General features: G+C 42.8%; 1 protein-coding gene across 1 annotated transcript in view; it reads left to right on the forward strand.

Annotated features, from left to right (window-relative positions):
• Positions 1–18,616, forward strand: part of LONRF2 (LON peptidase N-terminal domain and ring finger 2) — a 53,763-nt gene extending 35,147 nt beyond the window's left edge. The window contains exon 12 of the mRNA XM_044378709.3: positions 491–18,616. Within this exon, the coding sequence (XP_044234644.2) occupies positions 491–685 (195 nt within the window). The 3' untranslated portion in view covers positions 686–18,616. The remainder of the gene's footprint in view (positions 1–490) is intronic.
• Positions 18,617–20,181: the final 1,565 nt, after the last annotated feature.

The following is a 20,181-nucleotide window of genomic DNA, read 5'->3' on the forward strand; positions in this document are numbered from 1 at the left end:
CCATATATAGATGTTTCATTTACGTGTTCACATTCATCACATAACTATTAAAAGCTTTCTTTTATTATAATCAAATGTGTGCACCTACTTTTAGCCTTCCTAATATTGAACTTTCTACGGTGTACTTAAAACTTAAAAAACAATAACACAGAACACTGGAAATAGAAGTAAAAATTATGGTTCCCTTGCCTGACTGCTATATACTCCCAACTAGAGCTTTGAGAGAGCAGAAGCAATTAATTTGTGGAATTTCCCTGTGGAAGATGCTTCCCTTTGCAAGCTCTTTGTTTTGGGAGTTCTCCCACATTTAAATGTGTAACAGGAAAGTAAACTTTGTATGCCAGAGGCTGAATGGGTGGGAAGTAGACCTGAAATAGAAGATGACATTTAATTCTCGCTCCTGCCTTGTCAGGGACACAAAAGGACAGTGTGGGGGGAAGAGGCTTGTATTTTAGGTGATAATTTCATTTCACTTTCGTTTCTTTTGCAGAGTAACCCTAGCGGTCCCGCGTGGTCCTGGTGGATCCTGGCGGTGTTGCCGTTGGAACGCAAGGCTCAGCTGGCTATTCTTGGCATGATCTCCCTTAAAGAGCGCCTGCTTGCCATTCGGCGAATACTAGTCATCATCACGCGTAAGATGAATAGTCGGCAGGAGCTGGTTAATAGCAGGGAGAGAAATAACTGATTTTCTCTTTCTGTCAAGGTTTCTGGAAGCCCTTGTACTTTTGTGAGGAGTGCTAGGCATAGAGAGTAGCATCCCATTCATCATGCTTTGTAAAACGCTCGTTGATAGGGTTACAAAATGAACACTTAGCAAACATTGACTCCTACGCAAATGTTTAAAGTCTGTGCCTCGCGGACTCTGTACAAGGTTAGCCTGAAGTTTGAATGGAGCTTATGGTTGGAAAAGAACCTAGGAGAATCTTTCTGAAGCAGATGCTCCAGGATGTAGTTCGCCGACAGCAGGGAACACCACAGAAGGTGGACGAGTGGGTTAGGGTTTGCAAGAAAGAGGGACCCCCTTCCCAGTACAGTGACTTGCTGCACCAGATGGAAACAGCATGCTTTGGTGGCTAGCCAGGAAAGGGGAAACCACATTTTTATCTGGAAGCAGATTTCTCAGAGCGCAGGCTAACTGAAAACGCGCTTAGGCTTTGTGTGTCACTGTGAAGTTGTCTGTGAAGTGGAGGAACCAAACTGTGGTCCAGTTCAGGAGCCAAAATTAGTCGTCACCCAAGAAGTAGTAGCTGCCGGATAGAACTGTGTTTTGTGTCCCGCGGTAGTTCAGATGTGCATTGCATGTTGTAATCAAATGAACGTCAGAATACACAAAGGTGTACCTTGGATATAGAAAAATCTGAGAACCAGTGTAGGTGACTTGAGGATATATATCCCTACACACTCAAGAAAGAGTGAGCAAAAGTTAGCTAAAACTCTACGTGCATTGGGATGTCAAACTTAGAACCAAACTAGTGCAAAAAACTCCTTGAAAGCATAACCCTGTCTCATTAATTTGGTGGATACTAAGCATTTAAGAAATAGTCCTCTTGCTCCTAGGATTTGCATTGCAAATTAGGCCCATCAGTAATTTGAGTTCACCATCCATCCACTCATAGATGAAGATGTAAAAAAGCTGCTATGGAATGGGCATCTGTCTATTCCAGGAAAACATACCAGGACAATATGCAAGAAGCAGGAGGTGGGGATGGGATGTAAATATTCAGCAAGTTTTTCCTCCATCCTCAACCTAAAATTTGTCTTTGTGTCTTTTGAAAAGAAATTTTAGAAGTGATCAGACCTTGGTGTTACCTATTAAAGGACAGTACATGACAACTGCAGCCACTGATGCATGTTGGTAGTATTAATTGAAATAACCATCTGAACCTGAGATACTGAATTGTTCTCACCGGCCTGACCAGCTGGTGCATTGAGTTGGCTTCTTGGTCTGTGCTGTGGATGTTCTTAACGGAAGGATGATGAGAACCAGACCAGGAAATAAATCACAGCTGTAAGATTTGCTTTATTCATTCAAGGTGTATGATATTTGAGTTTTAACAAATATATTTCATAGTGTCAAAAGTTGGTTGTTTACCAATCCATCAAGCATTTTATTAGAAAGACTTTATAATTGTGTTTCGTTTTAATTACAGGAGTTTTCCATAGCTAAAGCTCAGTTTCATTATGGGAGTGAGAAAATACTGTTCTCGTATAACTTAGCCATAAAGAGAAAATGTGAAAGTATTTCCAATCAGATGTTTCTAGTGCCTCACTTACTGCGAATCTCAAATCTCATCTTGATCATGGTTTAAAGGCAGTTTGTCCAAGTGATTTCTAAAATATTTTATATTGATTCATGTGTCAATGATAGCATCCGAACTTCTTAGACATTGTGTCTTAACCTGATCATCTAAAAGAAAGCAAAACTCTGTCTAGTATACCAGAGGAGCTTTCTCGGGAATGGTTCATGAAAATGGATTTGCACCATTCTCTTTCTTTTTCTTTTGGAGAATCTTTCTTACCTTAAAACCATATCATGGCTGTTTCCATCTGGGAGTTTGTAAAATAACCACAGTGTGATCATAGTTTCCCCAGGGGCCTTTCTGAAGTTAAGTCTCTGTGCTCAGAGGACCAGGGCTTGTCCCATACCAATCGGATGCTGTTGCTTTCTCAACCTTACTCCTGAAATGTCATCACTGGCACAGAATACTGACCAGAACCACTGACTTATCCCTCTGATTCTGTCTGCCTCTTTCTGAGTTGTCAGCTCATTCTGAGTGTTCTTGTGTAAAAGCCTGTTTGGTAGTAATGATGTAGATAGAACAGCAAAAGTTTTTGTTGTCTTTGCCTTTTGACACCCAAGGGAATGGACTGTGATGCTTCATGCAACATGTCACCTAGAGCAGAGCAGGAGCCGATGGACACTTCCTGAGCACTTAGATGATGATGTTCTTTTTTTTTTTTTTGAAGATTTTATTTATTTATTTATTTATTTATTTATTAGAGAGAGTGAGAGCACATGCTCGGGAGAGTACAAATGGGGAGGGGAGAGAGGGAAAGGGAGAGAGAGAAGCAGACTCCCCGCTAAGCAGGGAGCCTGATGTGGGACTCTATCCCAGGACCCCAGGATCATGACCTGATCCGAAGGCAGACGCTTAACTGACTGAGCCACCCTTGTGCCCCTTAGATGACATTCTTTATCAGGAAGTCAGACCAGGGAAATAATATCTCAAGTCGTATTATGAGGGAAGCTTCCTTTTTACAAACTTAAGGAAACCTAAACTCCTGTTTGCTACAAATTTGCTACAAATTTAGCTAAAGCAGTGGAACAGCTCCCCCCACCCCCCATACACACCTCTTTTCTATCATGGAGATGTCATTTTTAATATTTCTCAGAAAATAAGGTCTCATTCAGAGTCAGAACGTTCAAGTTTAATTTTACTGAAAATGTTCCAACACTAATGGTCTAGTTACATCAGAATAAAACAGAATCTACTTAGAGTAATAATAACAGTGTGGGGGAGTGATTTTTCTTCTGTAAGTCTATAGAACTTGAAGTACATTCTGTGCGCTCTGTTAGGTATTTTTCCATTTCACTCTTCTAAGTGGTTTGGCTCATAATTCCATCCCTGCCTACGTCTCTGAAATACAATTGATATCCTGATGGGCAGTATTCTGAAAGCTCATGCGATTTTTAGGGTATCACGTTCCCTGTGTGTCCTCATCTTCAGAATCAAAAGTTAGAATACTTTTTTTAAAGTTTCAAATTGAAAAAAACAATTTTAAAATGTAAAATTTATCCGTGCAACCACAATAAGTGGTTCATAACCAATGCATGTTCCAACTTTTGGAGTGTTATCCCATTTTTACAACTACAAGGGTGTCCTTTCTTTTCTTAAGTATCATCCCCCCCACCTCCCAAACCAAAAAGCAGCAAAACTGCTTAGTAAGTTGTATCTCACTATTAACATACATCAAGTCTTACTACAGGACTTTTGAATCCTCAAGGAACAAAATTATAGATGGTAGAATTACCATGAACTATGATAGTATCATTTCGTCATAAAATTTTTTGAAAATTGGTAGTTGTTATAATCCAAATAGTCCATTGCCTGGACTAGCTGTATTACATAGAAGTCATTATGATATTTAAGTTGCTTTTAAAAAGTACTCATCTCTTTTTTCTTCCTTGCTCCTTTTATGTTAAATTGATTTGGTAGGTACCACTCTTCAAAATTTAGATGCTATCTATCAAATAATGTGGCAGATACAAAGAAAAGAGGGAAAATAAATGTGGGTGAGTTTTGTTTGTTTAAGGCATGAGGTTTTATTTTCCTAAATACCCCTGTGGAATAGGGTAGAGAGGTCCCCATTTCCCGTTCTCAACATGGTTAGCAATGGCAGCTTGCAGGAAGAGGTTCTTTCTCTGTAGCTCTGCCCCTATGAGAAGACCCTGTTCTGATTCTATGGTTCATCAAAACCAAAAACCAGGGAGGCTAGATCTGAATGAGGAGGGTGAGCTGTGCCAGCCACATGGGGAAAAATTGAATCCTGATTGTTGCCCAATGTCACGTTGTCCCTACTGGGGCTGACGCTTCGTTCTGAGCCATTGCATTCTGACTCATAGGAGATATTTCCACCTTTGCAACTCCTTGCCTTAACTTCACCTTAACTTTGGGCTCTCAACTGCTAAAAAAAAATTACCAAGTCTGCTGAATCCTGCCAAGTAGCTTTTAGTAGTGGATCTGCTTTTAGGTGACTGTTAGCATATTGAGTATTAGAATATTACAGCAGCATAAACTATTGAAGAAATTCATGTGCCACCACTGCAGGTGGGCTCGCTAGGGACATTAGCTCTGATCTGTGCCTTCTAAAGGTGACCATGTGACAATGCAGAGAGGTCCCTGCCCTTGAAAGAAAAATTTATTGTTATTCATATTTCCACTAGAAATGGGAGGCATGCCATCAGGGCTGCATGGGGAAGCACCAGAGCCAGAAGGCAGAAGCAGGAGTGAGGGAGAGAGCCTTCATTGTGTTTCTGTGGGAAACACCAGGCAGGGCAGGGGAAACAGGTTGGGATTGTCTAGTTTGGATGGTGGTGGTGGGCTCTGGGCTATGAGGGTGGGATCTACTTGTCTGGTATTGAGCTCTGGGTGATTAAGCCTGAGGACTCTTTTCTCCTGGACTGTAAGAGCCAGACAAAGGAGGTGGCTCACAGTGTGGGCTCTGGATTGGTTGGTTCTCATATGAAAGGTATGCTTCCTTGTGGGCCCTTTGCTGCCTCTCACTGGCCAGCCCAGGAGGGGCAGTCTCCCCAGCCAGTGAGTCCCCCAAGATGTCAAAATATCATAAAGTCTTTTTAAACACATGATTTTTTTTTTAAGATTTTATTTATTTATTTGACAGAGATAGAGACAGCCAGCGAGAGAGGGAACACAAGCAGGGGGAGTGGGAGAGGAAGAAGCAGGCCCATAGCTGAAGAGCCTGATGTGGGGCTCGATCCCATAACGCCGGGATCACGCCCTGAGCCGAAGGCAGGCGCTTAACCGCTGTGCCACCCAGGCGCCCCTAAACACATGATTAATACAATTGTCCTCCGATATTTTGACATCATATTAAGGAAACTTTGGAGTGATGATAGTGGAGACATTAAAGAGTAAGGCATACGTTACCTTGAACAGCACAGAAAGCATTTTACTATGAGAGGACAAAGGAGCAACACAGGCAGAGGTGTGAGGAGTCCTTGAGGCCAGTCCATAACTGAGGTTCCTATTTATATGCATTAGCCACGATCACAGATCTGGAGTCTTCAACACTATCTTGGAGGAGTTGTAAAGTGTATGAAATATATGAGTGTGATAATAATATCTTGATCTCTTTCTTGAGTCAAGTTGGCAGGTCCAGCAGTTATGCTACTGGAGCATATGATAATTTAGTAAATACATTAACGATTAAGTGTGTGTAACCAAGGGAAAGGAGTATTATGATTGGAGACACGGGGTAGGAGGTCCTGGTGGAAAGCTGGAGGGGGTAGTAGGAGAAGGCAATGGAGAGTGAGTGAGTGGTCCTCTCCCAGAGACTTGAGGGGTTGACTGAGAGAAGGCAGGTGCTTCCTGGGGAAAGTAATAATCACCTCCATCTTCAATTTAGCCATGGGAATGTAGGGGTGTGTGTTTTGGCAGAGAGCAAGGAATATAATACCAGGGTAATGCACTAAACAGGTAGCAAGCTCAGAAACATGATAGAATCCCTAATATTGAAGGAAGAAAAGTAAAAACGTCCTGTGTCCAATTTGTGACTTAGCAAAAGCAGTCTGTGGGCATAAATTCTAGTGTCCAGGGTCAAATTTTCTCCAGTGGCAAGCTCGTGGTCTGGGAGATGTCATCTGAGCAGTGAGCTTCTGGGCCAGAGTGATGTTGTCTGGGGTGTGGGACTTGGGGTATCCATTTTAAGTGGGTACGCACGCAGATTGATGTGGGTCTCAACGTTTGGTATGTCTGCTTGAAGCAGTGATTTACTGGAGGTGTTTGTAAACCAATGAAAGCAACCAGACCAGCAGTAAGAAAACCAACAGTCAATAGAATGGTGGGTAGCTACACCTTGCAAAGTTTTTGTTTTTGATTTTTGGTTTATGTTCACTTGGGTCCCTTATCAGTTGAGCAGCTGCCAGACCTGTGAGAATGTCTGTGATTAATGGGTCCCAAGAAAGTATGTGCCCTCAGTCTGGCCTTTAACCCTTGTGGGATGGGGGCAAGATAGAAAAATTTATAGAGGGGGAAACCTTGTTAATGGGCCTAACATATAATGAGTTTTTAATATACATGAAGGCAACACATATCCCCCTTTATTTATTTTTTTATTTAAATTCTAGATAGTTAACATACAGTACAATATTGGTTTCTGGAGTAGAATCCAGTGATTCATCATTTACATACAATACCCAGTGCTCATCACTACAAGTTGCCCTCCTTAATGCCCATCACCTGTCTAGCCCATCCCCCATCCACCTCCCTCCATCAACCCTCAGTTTGTTCTTTGTCATTAAGAGTTTCTTATGGCTTGTTCTCTCTCTCCTTTTTTCTTTTCCCCCTTCCCATATATATTCATCTGTTTTCTTTCTTAAATTCCACATATGAATGAAATCATATGATATTTCTCTTTCTCTGAGTGACTTATTTCACTTAACATAATACACTCTAGCTCGATCCATGTCATTGCAAATGGCAAGATTTCATTCTTTTTGATGGCTGAATAATATTCCGTTGTATATATGTACCACATCTTTTTTATTCATACATCAGTCAGTGGATATTTGGACTCTCTCCATAGTTTAGCTATTGTAGATAATGCTGCTATAAACATTGGGGTGCACATACCCCTTCAAATCTGTATTTTTGTATCCTTTAGGTAAATCTTGGTAGTGCAATTGCTGGATTGTAGGGTAGTTCTATTTTTAACATTTTGAGGAACCTCCATACTGTTCTCCAGAGTGGCTGCACCATTTGCATTCCCACCAACAGTGCCAGAGGGTTCCCTTTCTCTGCATCCTTGCCAACACCTATTGTTTCTTGTGTTGTTAATTTTAGCCATTCTGACAGGTGTGAGGTGGTACCTCATCGTGGTTTTGATTTGATGATTTGATTTGATGATGAGTGATGTTGAGCCTCTTTTCATATGTCTGTTAGCCGTCTGAACACATATCCCCCTTTAATGGAGGAAAGTGCAATTAGAAAATTTTTTCCAGTTCTATTAAAAATGGATAAATATAATTACGTATATTCAAAGTGTACAACATGATGATTTGATATACATGTACATTGAGATAATGAACACATCTGTGACTTCACATAGCGTGTGTGTGTGAAGAGAATGCTTAAGATCGACTCTCAGCAGCTTTCAAGAACACAAAACTATATAATTAACTCTAGTCCCTGTGCTATACCTTAGATCCTCAGAACTTACTCTTCTTATAACTGAAAGTTTGTACCCTTTGACCTACATCCTCCTCCTCCCATTTCCCCCTCTCCCCAGCTCCTAGCAACCATCATTCTATTCCTAATTTCTATCAAATCAGCTTTTTTTTTTAAAGATCCCATATATAGTGATACCATGCAATATTTGTCTTTCTGTGGCTTATTTCACTTAGCATAATTCATCCCTGTTGTCACAAAGGACAAGATTTCCTTTTTTAAAGCAGACTAATACTCTGCTGTGTGTGTGTGTGTGTGTGTGTGTGTGTGTGTGTGTGTGTATAAGATTTTCTTTATCCAGTTACCCATTGAAATACATTTAGGTTGTTTCCATATCTTGGCTATTGTGAATAAGCTGCAGTGAACATGGGAACGCAGATATTTCTTCAAAATACTAATTGCATTCCTTATGGGAGTTCACTTCATTTCCTATATGGTTTACAAATTTTTTTTTCCCATTCTATAGGTTGCCTTTTCCATTTATTAATTATTTTCTTTGCTGTACAGAAACTTTAGTTTGATGTGGTCCTACTTGTTTATTTTAGCTTTCCTTGCCTGTGCTTTGGACATCTTATCCAAAAAGAAATCACTGCTAAAACCAATGTCAAAGAGTTTCTTCTCTTCATTTTCTTCTAGGATTTTTATATTTTCAGGTCTTACATTTAAGTCTTTAATCCATTTTGAGTTAATTTTCATAGGTATAAGATAGCTGTCCAGTTTCATTCTTTTGCATGTGAATATCCAGTTTTCCCAACACCATTTATTGAAGAGGTTGTCTGTTTCCCATTGTGTTTTCTTGGGGCCCTTGTCAGGGTTACTTGACCATATCTACATGGGTTTATTTTGGTGATGTCTGTACTGTTCTACTGGTCTATGTGCCTTTTAATGCCAGTATGACACTATTTTAATTACTGTAACTTTGTAATATAGTTTGAAATCACAAAATATGGTGCTACCAACTTTATTCGTCTTTCTCAAGATTGCTTTGGCTATTGGGGTCTTCTTGCTTCCTTATGAATTTTGGGAATTTTTTTCTATTTCTGTGAAAAATACCATCGGAATTTTGACAGGGACCACACTGAATCTGTAGATCACTTTGGGTAGTATGCATATTGTCACAATATCAATTCTTCCAATCTAAGAACATGAGATACCTTTTCCTTTTATTTGTGTCTTCAATTTCTTTCAGCAGTGTCTCGTAGTTTTCAATGTACAGGTCTTTCATCTCCTGGGATAAACTTATTTCTATGTACTTTATTGTTTTTTAATGCAATTGTAAATGAGATTGTTTTCTTAATTTCTCTTTCTGATCGTTTGTTGTTTGTGTATAAAAATGCAATTGATTTTGTATTCTGGGATTTTACTGAATTCACTGATCAGTTTTAACAGTTTTTTTGGTAAGACCTTTAGGGTTTTCTATTTATAAGAGATAATTTTACTTTTTCCTGTCCCGTTTGAATGTCTTTTATTTCTTTTTCTTGCTCAATAGCTGTGGCTAGGATTTCCAGTGCTGTCTTTAATGAAAGTGGTGAATGTGGGCATCCTTCTCTTACTCATGATCTTTAAAAGAAAGGCTTTTAACTTTTCACTGTTAAGTGTGATGTTAGCTGTGGGCTTGTCATACATAGCCTTTATGACGTTGAGAAACATTCATTCTACACCTAATTTGTTGAGAGTTTTTATCATGAAAAGATGTTAAATTTTGTCATATACTTTTTCTGCATTATTGAAAAGATCATATACATTTTATCCTTCATTCTGTTAATGTGGGTATCACATTGGTTGATTTGCATATGTTGAACCTTCCGTGCATCCCAGGGGTAAATCCCTCTTGATCCTGATGAAAATCATGTAAATCATGGTTAAATCTTTCCTATGTGCCCCTGAATTTGGTTTACTAGTATTTGAGGATTTTGTGAATCTATCTTCATCAGATATATTGGTCTGTAATATTCTTTTCTTATAGTGTCCTTACCTGGTTTTGTATCAGGGTAATAATGGCCTTATAAAGTAAGTTTGGAAATGTTCCATCTTCTTCCATTTTTTGAGATGGTTTGAGAAGGATTGGTATTATTTAAATGATTGATAGAATTTGCAAGTGAAGCCATCTGGTTCTAGTCTTTTCCTTTTAAGAATTTTTGATTACTCCTTCAGTCTCCTTGCTTGTTATTGACATGCTCAGATTTTCTATTACTTCATGATTCAGTGTTGGTAAGTTGTGTATTTCTTTGAATTTACCCATTTCTTCTAAGTCCTCTCATTTGTTGGCATAAATGCTCACAGTATTCTCTTAAGATCCTTTGTATTTCTGTAGTATCGTTTGTGATGTCTCCTCTTTTGTTTATTGTGTGTTTGAATCATCTCACTTGTTCTTAGTCTGGCTAATGGGTTGTTAATATTATCTTTAAAAAAACCAACTCTTCATTGATCTTTTCTGTTGTCTTTCTAGTGATTTGCACACTATCATTACAGTATTAGAGTATTTTGAATTTGACTATATATTTATCTTTACTAGTGAATTTTATATTTTATATGCTTTCAATTACTAATTAGCATCCATTAGTTTTAGTTTGAAGAACTTCTTTTAGCATTTCTTGTAAGGCAGATCTAGTGTGATGAATCCCCTCAGCTTTTGTGTATCTGGGAAAGTCTTTATTTCTCCCTCCTTTCTAAAGGACAGCTTTGCTGGGCAAAGCATTCTTGGTTGGCAGTTTTTTTTCTTAGTGCACTCTGAATATATCGTCCCATTTTATCCTGGTTTGCAAGGTTTCTACAGAGAAATCTGCGGATAACCTTGTGGGGTTTCCCTGCATGTGATGAGTCTTTTTTCTCTTTGGCTGTTTTCAAAATTCTCTTTGTCTTTGATTTGTTTATTGATTTGTTTAGAGAGGTAGAGAGAGCAAGAGGTGTGGGGGAGGGGGAGAGGGATAGAGAATCTTTTTTAAGATTTACTTATTTGAGAGAAAGAGAGAGAATGCTCACACATGAGTCGGGGGAGGGACAGAGGGAGAGAATCTCAAACAGACTCCCCACTGAATATGGAGCCCCACATGGGGCTTGATCTCAGGATCCATGAAATCATGACCTGAGCTGAAATCACAAATTGTATGCTTAACCAACTGAGGCACCCAGGCACCCTGGGAGAGAGAATCTCAAGCAGACTCCCTGCTGAGCATGGAGCCTGATGTGGAGTTCAGTCTCACAACCCTGAGATCATGACCTGAGCTGAAATCAATAGTTGGATGCTAACTGACTGAACCACCCAGGCACCCCATCTTTGTTTTCGAGTTTTGAGAGTTTCCTTATAATGTGTCTCAGTGAAGATCTTTCCAAGTTGAATCTGTTTGAGGACCTTTGAGCTTCATGTGCGTGAATGATCCCTATCTCTGTCCCAGCTTGGGAAGTTTTCTTCCATTATTTCTTTAAATGATTTTCTTTCTCTTTCTCTCTTCTTCTGCGACATTCACAATATGAACATTTTTACGAAAGATTTTATTTATTTGAGAGAGAGTGAGAGAGAGAGAGAGAGAGAGAGAGAGAGAGAGCATGAGCTGGGTGGAGGAGGAGTGGGAGAGGGAGAAGCAGACTCTCTGCTGAGCAGGGAGCCTGATGTGGGGCTCGATCCCAGGATCCCAGGATCATGACCTGAGCTGAAGGCAGATGCTCAACTGACTGAGCCACCCAGGCGCACCAGTATGAACATTTTTTGCTTGCTGTTGTCCCATAAGTCCCATAGGTTTCCTCCACTCTTTTTCCCCCCTCTGTTGGATAATATCAGTGCTCTGTCTTTAAGTTTGGAGATTCTTTCTTCAGCTTGTTGAGCCTTCTATTGAAGCTCTCTGTTGCATTTTTCATTTAATTTATTGTATCCTTCACCTCTAGAATTTTTGTGTGGTTCTTTTTTATGATTTCTAATTTTTTGTTGACACTTTTGTTTTGTTCATGCATTATTTTCCTGAGTTCATTGAGTTGTGTTTTCTTGAATTTCACTGAGCTTCCTTAAAATAATTATTTTGAATTCCTTTTCTGGTAACTCACAGAATTTCAATACTTTGGGGTCAGTTGCCAGGAAGTCATTGTGCTCCTTTTGTCATGTCGCGCATCCTTGCCTTTTGTGTGTGTTTCTAAGGGGTCTATATTGACGTCTGGGCGTTCGAGGGGGATTTACTTCCTCCAGCCTTTTCAGACTGGCTTTGGTGGGGAGAGACTTTTACCTGGAGGTGGGCTGTGAGGGCACCGGCTGAGTAGGGTGCATTTCTTGTTCTGGGGAGAGTACAGCGGCATAGTGTCTACGCGGGTCTGTTAGATGAGGTCGGTGTCAGTAAAGGCTGTGGGGATCTTTGGTGGCCCAGACTGTGGAAGGCTTGCTGGTGGCAGTGGTGGCTAGGGCTACTGCAGTCCTTGGCGGTGAAGCTTGCTGAGGTTCTCCTGTTCTCCTTTGCTACCCATGGAAGGAAGTTCTGGTTGAGGGCGTCCCTCCTGGCACCAAGTCAGTACACGGATCCTCAGTGGCGCTGTGGTCCAGGGCTGGGTTGCATGTGGAACCACCATCATGCCTGGGTCCTGAGGCACAGGTGCACTTGCTGCAGCAGGGACACCCGTGTCTGAGGTACTGGCATTTGCAGATCTCCCATGGAACCAGAGTCTGAGTCTGCGGCTTGTGCATGACTCGAGCCCCAGGAGCACGGTATGCAGTAGTGGCACAGACCCTAGGGTGACAGAGTGCAGCAGTGGTCTGACCCCAGGGGCAGGGGGCAGAGTAACAGCAGCTTGGCCCCAGTTATGCTGGATCGAAGCTCCAGCTCAGGAACCAGAGAGGGAACACAGAACTGTAGTGGTGTGGCCTGGCGATGGCAGGTCAGTGCCTGGACTTGGGGCCTGGGGGCAGAGCACAGAGCAGCAGTAGCAACAGCTCAGCCCCTATGACGGAGAAGCAACACCCTGACTTAGGATGCAGGAGGCGAGTCAGCGGCCAGGGCGGCAGCATTCCCTGGTCACGGCGGGCCGAAGCTGTGACTTGGGACCCAGCAGCAGCAGCTCGGCCTGCGATGGCAGGTCAGACTGTGACCTGGGGACAAGGTATAGAGCAGCAGCAGCTCTGTCCTAGTAACGGCGGGTCAGCGCCCTGACTTAGAACCCTGGGGTGAGACACGGAGCTGCAGCAGCACGAGCCTGGGCCGGTGGGTCACAGCCGTGACATAGGAGCCTAGGGGCAGCTCTCACCACAGGGACGGCTCCAGCCCCGGGAAGGAGACCCTGTGCGACCCGAGCAGCTCCATCAGCGGAGCGCAGCGTCAGTGAAGACTGTCAGGGTCCTCAGTAGCAAAGGCTGTGAAGGTCCACTGCTAGGGGCCCCTGCTCTCCTTTCCTTGTGGGGTACAATCCCTCTGAGGGGATCCCTCTTGGTGTGGAGCGGCTCTGGACTGAGGGTCGGGGTGGTACAGGGAAAAATGTTTCCTACACTTTTCCATGTGGCCATCCTCTGGATTTGAGGGGGTTTTGCTGCATTTTTGTAGTCCAGAGCTTTCCCAGAGCCTTTTCCGTTGACGTGTAGTTATTTCTTTGTTGCTTTTGTTGTTTTGTGGGAGAGATAATCATCGGGACCACCTACCCCATCAACTTGCCAGGTATTTTGGGGGGAAGTTTGTAAAGTTTGTATGAGGGATGAATCAGCCAAGAGGCTCTGAATTAGACATTAAGGCCTAGGGCATGATTGAGGCCATCGCGCCGTCTGTTTGCTAGACTCGAATTTGAACAGGAGTTTTTGAGGAGATCATTATTTTTCCATTGAACTGGTTGTCTGGGACCTAACAGGGGCATGAAAGTTCTATTGAACACCTTTTCCAGAAGCCCAGTGTTGCATATTCTGAGAAGTGACACGTGTGTCTTGGTTACTATTCATAATGCCTGTAACCTCCGGGGGAGTAAGGAGTGTCCTGGCAACGGCTTGTGTTGTGGGCCTAGTACGTGTGTGACTTTGATTGTGTTTTAGCTTTAGCTACAAGATTCCCAGAGATTTTATCCTGAAAAGGACAAACCTTAGGCCGGGGCAACAGTTGTGATGTGTATGCAGATGGGGCTGTTTGCTGAGCACGAAGATGACTGCCTCAGTTTTGGCCAATGGTGCCCACCCTTGGGGTCCCATCCTTTGTTGGAGGGACATCCTGGCTAGAAGATAGAAAGTTGCAGTGTTCCTCTGAGCTCACCATCATTTTTATGATGGTGGGCAATGCCATTCATGTAGTCTATGAACTTTCACTGCTGTTCACTCAGTTAATCCCAACAGCTCCTCAGGTAGCGAAGGGCCTGGGGAAGGTAGCATCGGGCAAGGGACTGAGGACAGGGGAGACCACTCCTTCCTGTAGGTGGACTGTGTCAGAGAGTCCGAGTTTGGCTCCATCCTATATCAGGGAGGCCTCAGGACCCATGTGGACCTTGTGGGGTGACTGTCATGAACCGGGGGCATCTGGATACAGAGATACAGCCCAGTGTCTGGGAGAGCCTCTGTTTATAGGACAGTCGGGTATGAGGTCAGTCATCTGGGGTCCAGAGATGCCAGGTGACCTAAGAAAAGTTGCCCAGATCTCTTGAGTGAAAGAGTCTCTGAGAGCAGTGCCTATGGATCTTAATTTGGTCAGATTTCAGAGGGTTTTTTTGAGGGAGCCCCATTTAAGGGGGACTGATTTGAAGTAGCAACATCAGTGAGATTAAGGATAATTTGTAAACGAGGACTATGTGGTCATCAGAACCCAGAAAGTACTGAAAGATGTTAGGATGTTAGGCTTGTATGTCCTTGGTAAGTGTGTCAGATGAATCTTCTTGGAGCAAGGATGGCATCATTGTGATGTCATGCCTGTGCTCGCGGAGGGGATGGGCGCAGCAAAGATCTTGTCTGCAAAGCTGCCGAGGTACCCCGCAGGGAGCCTGGAGAAGGTAATATGTCCCCTCAAGGTGAAGGAGAAGTGTGCCTGAGAGACTGTTGCTGCAGCAACAGTAGTAGCGAGTAGGAGCAAGTGTCCTAGCCAAACCTCTAAGAGCAACATATTTACCAGCTACTGATTGAATAAAATTAGTAATTTTACAATTTTAAAAATATTGGATATTGGGTATCAGGGCCCTAATGCATGGGACCACGGCAGCAAGACGGCAGTAATCCACCAGGAAGGACCTTTATATTCCCTGGGTTTAAGAACGGGCAAATTTGAGCCATAAAAATGGAGAAGCAACTGGGTTAATCACCCCTTTGTGAATTAGGTTTTATAGAATAAAATTTAACTCTTGAAGGGCCTTATTAACTTACACTGGGCCAGGTAAACTATTTTAATGGTAGGGTGGGGGGGGAATCATGGAGTCCCATTTTTGTCAGTCCAATTTGTAAGTGACAATGACTTACATTAGTTTTAATTTGTTATTCATTATGTTAGTGTGTCTCTACAGGGGGGTATTTTAGGAGAGTTGGTACTGTCGCTACAGGAATTGAGACAAAACTACAGTTACAATGAGGCATACCTATATTTTTTTCCTGTTTTTTATTTGATTACTTTTTTCAGATGGTAAGAGCTACAATGTCTATATTTAGTAGAATCCCCAGGTATAATTATGATCCCCCCGCCATATTGATTACGTCCAAGAAGTTTTGTCATTGGTGCATTTTAGCAAAATGTTCAAGCTAATTTAGAACCTACAGCTAAGGCTGCAGAGGCACAAAAACCAATGAACACTTTTTAATCTTCTGGTTGTAAAAATCTTTTAGTATATCAATCTTATTATACATTTGCTCCACATATAATTATTCTACATAATTCGTTATATAAAATTTGTTACATCATTTGCTGCTGCATCCGGGAGAGTAGAGGTGGCAGCATCCTGAGTTTGTGACCACGTGATTTTAAGGAGGAGGCTCGTATCGTGTTGATAGGCGGTAGCTCTCCTGAGCGCCCAGACATGCCGGCCAAGAGATTTGCCATCTTGGACGAGTTGAGAACCTTCCTTGAGTCTTAGGGGGGAGCAGGAACAATCTACTCCTCTGCTCTTGTCCTTTTTCTTCTCTTTCTATTGAGATGGAATTTGCATTGAACATGGAGCTATCAGTCTCCACGGAAGAGGTTTCTTATCTCACACTGGGCCTGGGGACAAAGTGCAATAGCAGAAAGGCAAGTGACAACAAAGAGGTCTGCCCTTGAAGCAACTTCTTCTCTTTTTTAGAGAGACAGAGAGCATGAGTGGGGGCAGAGGGAGAGGGAGAGAGAGAATCTTAAGCAGGCACCACACCTACTGGCCCAATGTGGGGCTCGATCTCACAACCCTGAGATCATGACCTGAGCCAAAACCAAGAGTCAGCCACTTACCCAACTGAACCACCCAGGTGCCCCTTGAAGCAACTTTTTAAGCCTTTTGGGGGCCGTAGTTTCCACGAGGAGGGCGCTCAGCATCATGTCACCAACAGATCCCTATAGTGTATTAGGGACTAACACTTGGACTTCTGCCAGAGACTCTTTCTTTCTTTCTTTCTTTCTTTCTTTCTTTCTTTCTTTCTTTCTTTCTTTCTTTAAGATTTTATTATTTACTTATTTATTTATTTGACAGAGAGAGACAGCAAGAGAGGGAACACAAGCAAGGGGAGTGTGAGAGGGAAGCAGGCCTCCCACTGAGCAGGGAGTCTGATGCGGGGCTCGATCCCGGGACCCCGGGATCATGACCTGAGCTGAAGGCAGGCGCTTAACGACTGAGCCACCCAGGTGCCCCCAGAGACACTTTCTAAAAGGGAGATAGTCTGGAGGAAGCTGGCATCAATGTGATGGGATCAGTTGCTCACAGAATGAGAAGGGAGGTAACTCAGTCAAGCAGCCCTGATTGACTTTGGCATTGCTGGCTTAGTCAGTCAGACTTACACCCCAACACAGTCTGTTGGAGGAAGTCACTCCTTGCTCCTGGTTGGGAAAAGCCTCTGCCTTGTGTGTTGGCCAGTTTTCCAATCTCTGAGGGGTCATCCGTCCAGAAACTAGGCATATCAGGGTGGGGAGTCACGTGGGAGCCGTGGGTCCGATTATGTACCCCACAAGGTGCCAAGTAGGGAATGTGGGTTACCAGCAGCCTAGGCTACAGCACCTAAGAGTAAGTGAGGCCCGTAGACATGCAAACCGTTGATGTCCTCCTACGAGTTAGGCTGGAACGCCGTGTCAGCATATGGCAGCTGCCAGAGTACAAGTGTGCCAGCAGCTGGCGGGTGGGCTGCTTAGTGAGTCTGTTAGTCGGTCAGGAGCAGTGAAGAGGCATGCCCCTCTGTCAACACCAGTCACCCTTCTTGCTGCACCAGTTGTGATAAAATCTACCCACAAGATTTTAGTTTATGGAGGTGACAGAGTGACAACATGGAAAAGCTAATGCCGTGCCACAAAGGGCCACAGGGAGACACACCAGAGCCCCTCAGAAGGCAGAAGCAGGAGCGCTGGTTTCCCAGGATAGGGGAGAGCTGCTAGTGTTAGGCCAGGCGAGGTAATGTCAGGGGGCTCTCGGCTACAGGGCTGATTGACCTCTGGTTGTGTGGTGCTGACCCTGCGTGATTAGGGCACAGGAATATTGCCTCCTGGAGTGTAAGAACCAGATAGAGGAAGCGGCTGAGAGTTGGGGCTCCGGATTGGCTGGTTTTCATATGAAAAGTATGCTCCGTGGGGGGCCTTTGGTTGTCTCTAAAAACTGGCCAGACCAGAAGGAGCAGTGTCTTCCCAGTCAGCGAGGCCCCCAAGTTGCCAGTCTCTCCACAGCCTGGGCCTTTGTGTGTGCAGAGCTCGGCGCAGAACCACTGTGGCAGTCCTGCCGCAGCAGAACAGCTCTGCAGAGCAGGGAGGCTCCCTGGCCTAAGACAGCCCCCAGGTGGAGAGTGTGAGCCTCGGTAATGACGGAATCCACCGGGGGAGTCTAAGTCATGAGGCTGAGTTGGCAGGTGTGGCCCTTAAGGACAAACATGGCATTTGCAGCATGGATTGTCTCTAACCTTTCACGTTCGGGGATCATTTGAAATATTGCACTGGGGCCTTTGTCTTTTACCATAGTCCTTTAACTTGAACGGTTTTGTCAAGTTTTATATGTTAACGGTTCGATCAGTGACTGGCTCATCTTACCTCTCACACTACTCACACATACACACAAGTTTCCACTGAACTCTGGAAAACAACGTGTTAATAGATAGGTTGGAAAGCTCTCTTTGTACAGTGTTCTTTGCTAGTAGAGGGTGGTGTCGTTAGCATCTTTTATAGCTGTGAAATGATTTTACCAGTAAAAATTTGATGTGTATCTTTTTCTTCTTAATTAGAAGAGCAGGTTTGAGCCAATAAGTCAATGTAGATAAACTTAAAAACTCTGCTTTTATCTGTTTAGAGATAGCCAATGTGTTATCACATTCATGTAATGTAGATTATTCTTCTGGCCTTTTATTTTTTAAGCTCAAGTCAGGATTAAGGTGTAATAGCAGTATTTGGCATTTCCTGTTGCTTAAGTGAGGCCAGTCTTAAATGGTACAGTATTTACTTCATGTATTCTTGACTGTTGATTTTCATTCATTGGAATTCTATATCTAAGATGTGATATTTGGACTAAATAAAACTTACAGTGTTGTAAATGCTCTTTAATAAATAATTACACCCCCGTAATAGGGTACAACGACTGGAAATTAGAATAGTTCCGTGCGTAGAATATTGTATTCATTTCCTATGGCTGCTCCAACCAATTACCACAAACTCGGCGTCTTAAAACCACAGAAATTTATTCTCTCACAGTTCTGGAGAGGAAAAGTCCCAAATCAAGGCATCAGCGCGGCCACACTTCCTCCAGAGGCCCTAGGAAGAATCCTTCCCTGCCTCTTCTACCTCATGGTGGTTGCCAGCTGTCCTTGGCTCGTGGCAACCTGACGGCATGTCTGTCTCTGTCATCACATGGCCTTCTTCCGTGTGTGTGTTCATGTCTCCCTCTTCCTATACAGGGACACCCGTCATTGGATTTAGGGCCCACGCTAATCCAAGAGGATCTTAACTTGATTACCTCTGCAGAGACTGTCCCCGGAGGAGGTCACATTCACAGTTCTAATTGGTTATGAATTCTAGAGGATTGCTACTCAACCCAGTACAAATGTGGAGCTTTCCCAACTTAACTCAGTTCTAGAAAATAAGGCTGTCAGTGGCTTTGCCTTAAAAACAATAATTTCTTTTTAAGAACCGTTCTATCCAAGGCATATAAGATTTTACAGGAACTGAGGCTTATACAGTTTTTTGGGGAGTGGGTGGGGGGTAGGACTTTGTAAGAAAAGGAATATAAAAGTGCAAACACAGAGTTAGGGTAAGAAAATGTATATTTATTTAGAATTCTAAAAGGAGTAAGTTAAAAAATTTTAAAAAGCTGGCATACCACGCTCATTGCAAAATACTGACAGCTATTTTTATTAATGGCCTGGCCCCTTTAAGACACATTTTCTCCTTTTTTTTTTTTTTTTGGTTGTTGCATTTACTTTGATCACCTCTTCCTATGAGAATTTTGTTATTAGTTTCTCAAGAGAATGATATTTAAACTCTTCCTCTCTTGTGGTTGTTGGAAGAACTTTATGATTCAGAAGTTTCTTTTCTTTTCCACAAGTTGTTGGTTATGCCATTTAAATTATTAGGACTGCTGCCAAATGTGGGAAAACTTAAACTGATATTCTTTTATATATGAGCTAGAAGATTCAGGCATTTTCCAAGGTATTTCATGGAGTGCCTAATCTTAAATTCTTTAACACTGTCCCACGGAATTTTCTGGAATGATGGAAACGTTTATTTGTGCAGTCCAGCATAGTCGCCACTAGCCCTAGGTGGATGTTGAACACTTAAGCTGTGGTTAGCTTGGCTGAGAAACTGAATTTTTTATTTGATTCAGCTTTAACATTGGCTTTTTGTCCAGAAATCTGTCCACTCCCAGCCCCGTGGCCCACCTCAGTGCCCTCTTCTGGGCCTCCCTCCAGGCCTGGTGACTGTGTTAGCAAACTGGGGCACGAGCCAGTGCATTTGGCGAAAACAACCAAGGACATGGAGGTATGAAAAAAACTGTCTACCTCATCTACCTATGTGTGCTCAGAATGACTATTTAATGAAAATGTCTAAAAAAGAAAAGACATACCATTCTAGGGAAAAAAACGTTCCTTTTTATGTTCTTGAGACTTGAAAGATCTTTTCCCTTCTTTCGGCAT

The sequence above is a fragment of the Ursus arctos genome, unplaced genomic scaffold (genome assembly GCF_023065955.2).
Source record: "Ursus arctos isolate Adak ecotype North America unplaced genomic scaffold, UrsArc2.0 scaffold_8, whole genome shotgun sequence".
Taxonomy (NCBI): Eukaryota; Metazoa; Chordata; class Mammalia; order Carnivora; family Ursidae; genus Ursus; species Ursus arctos.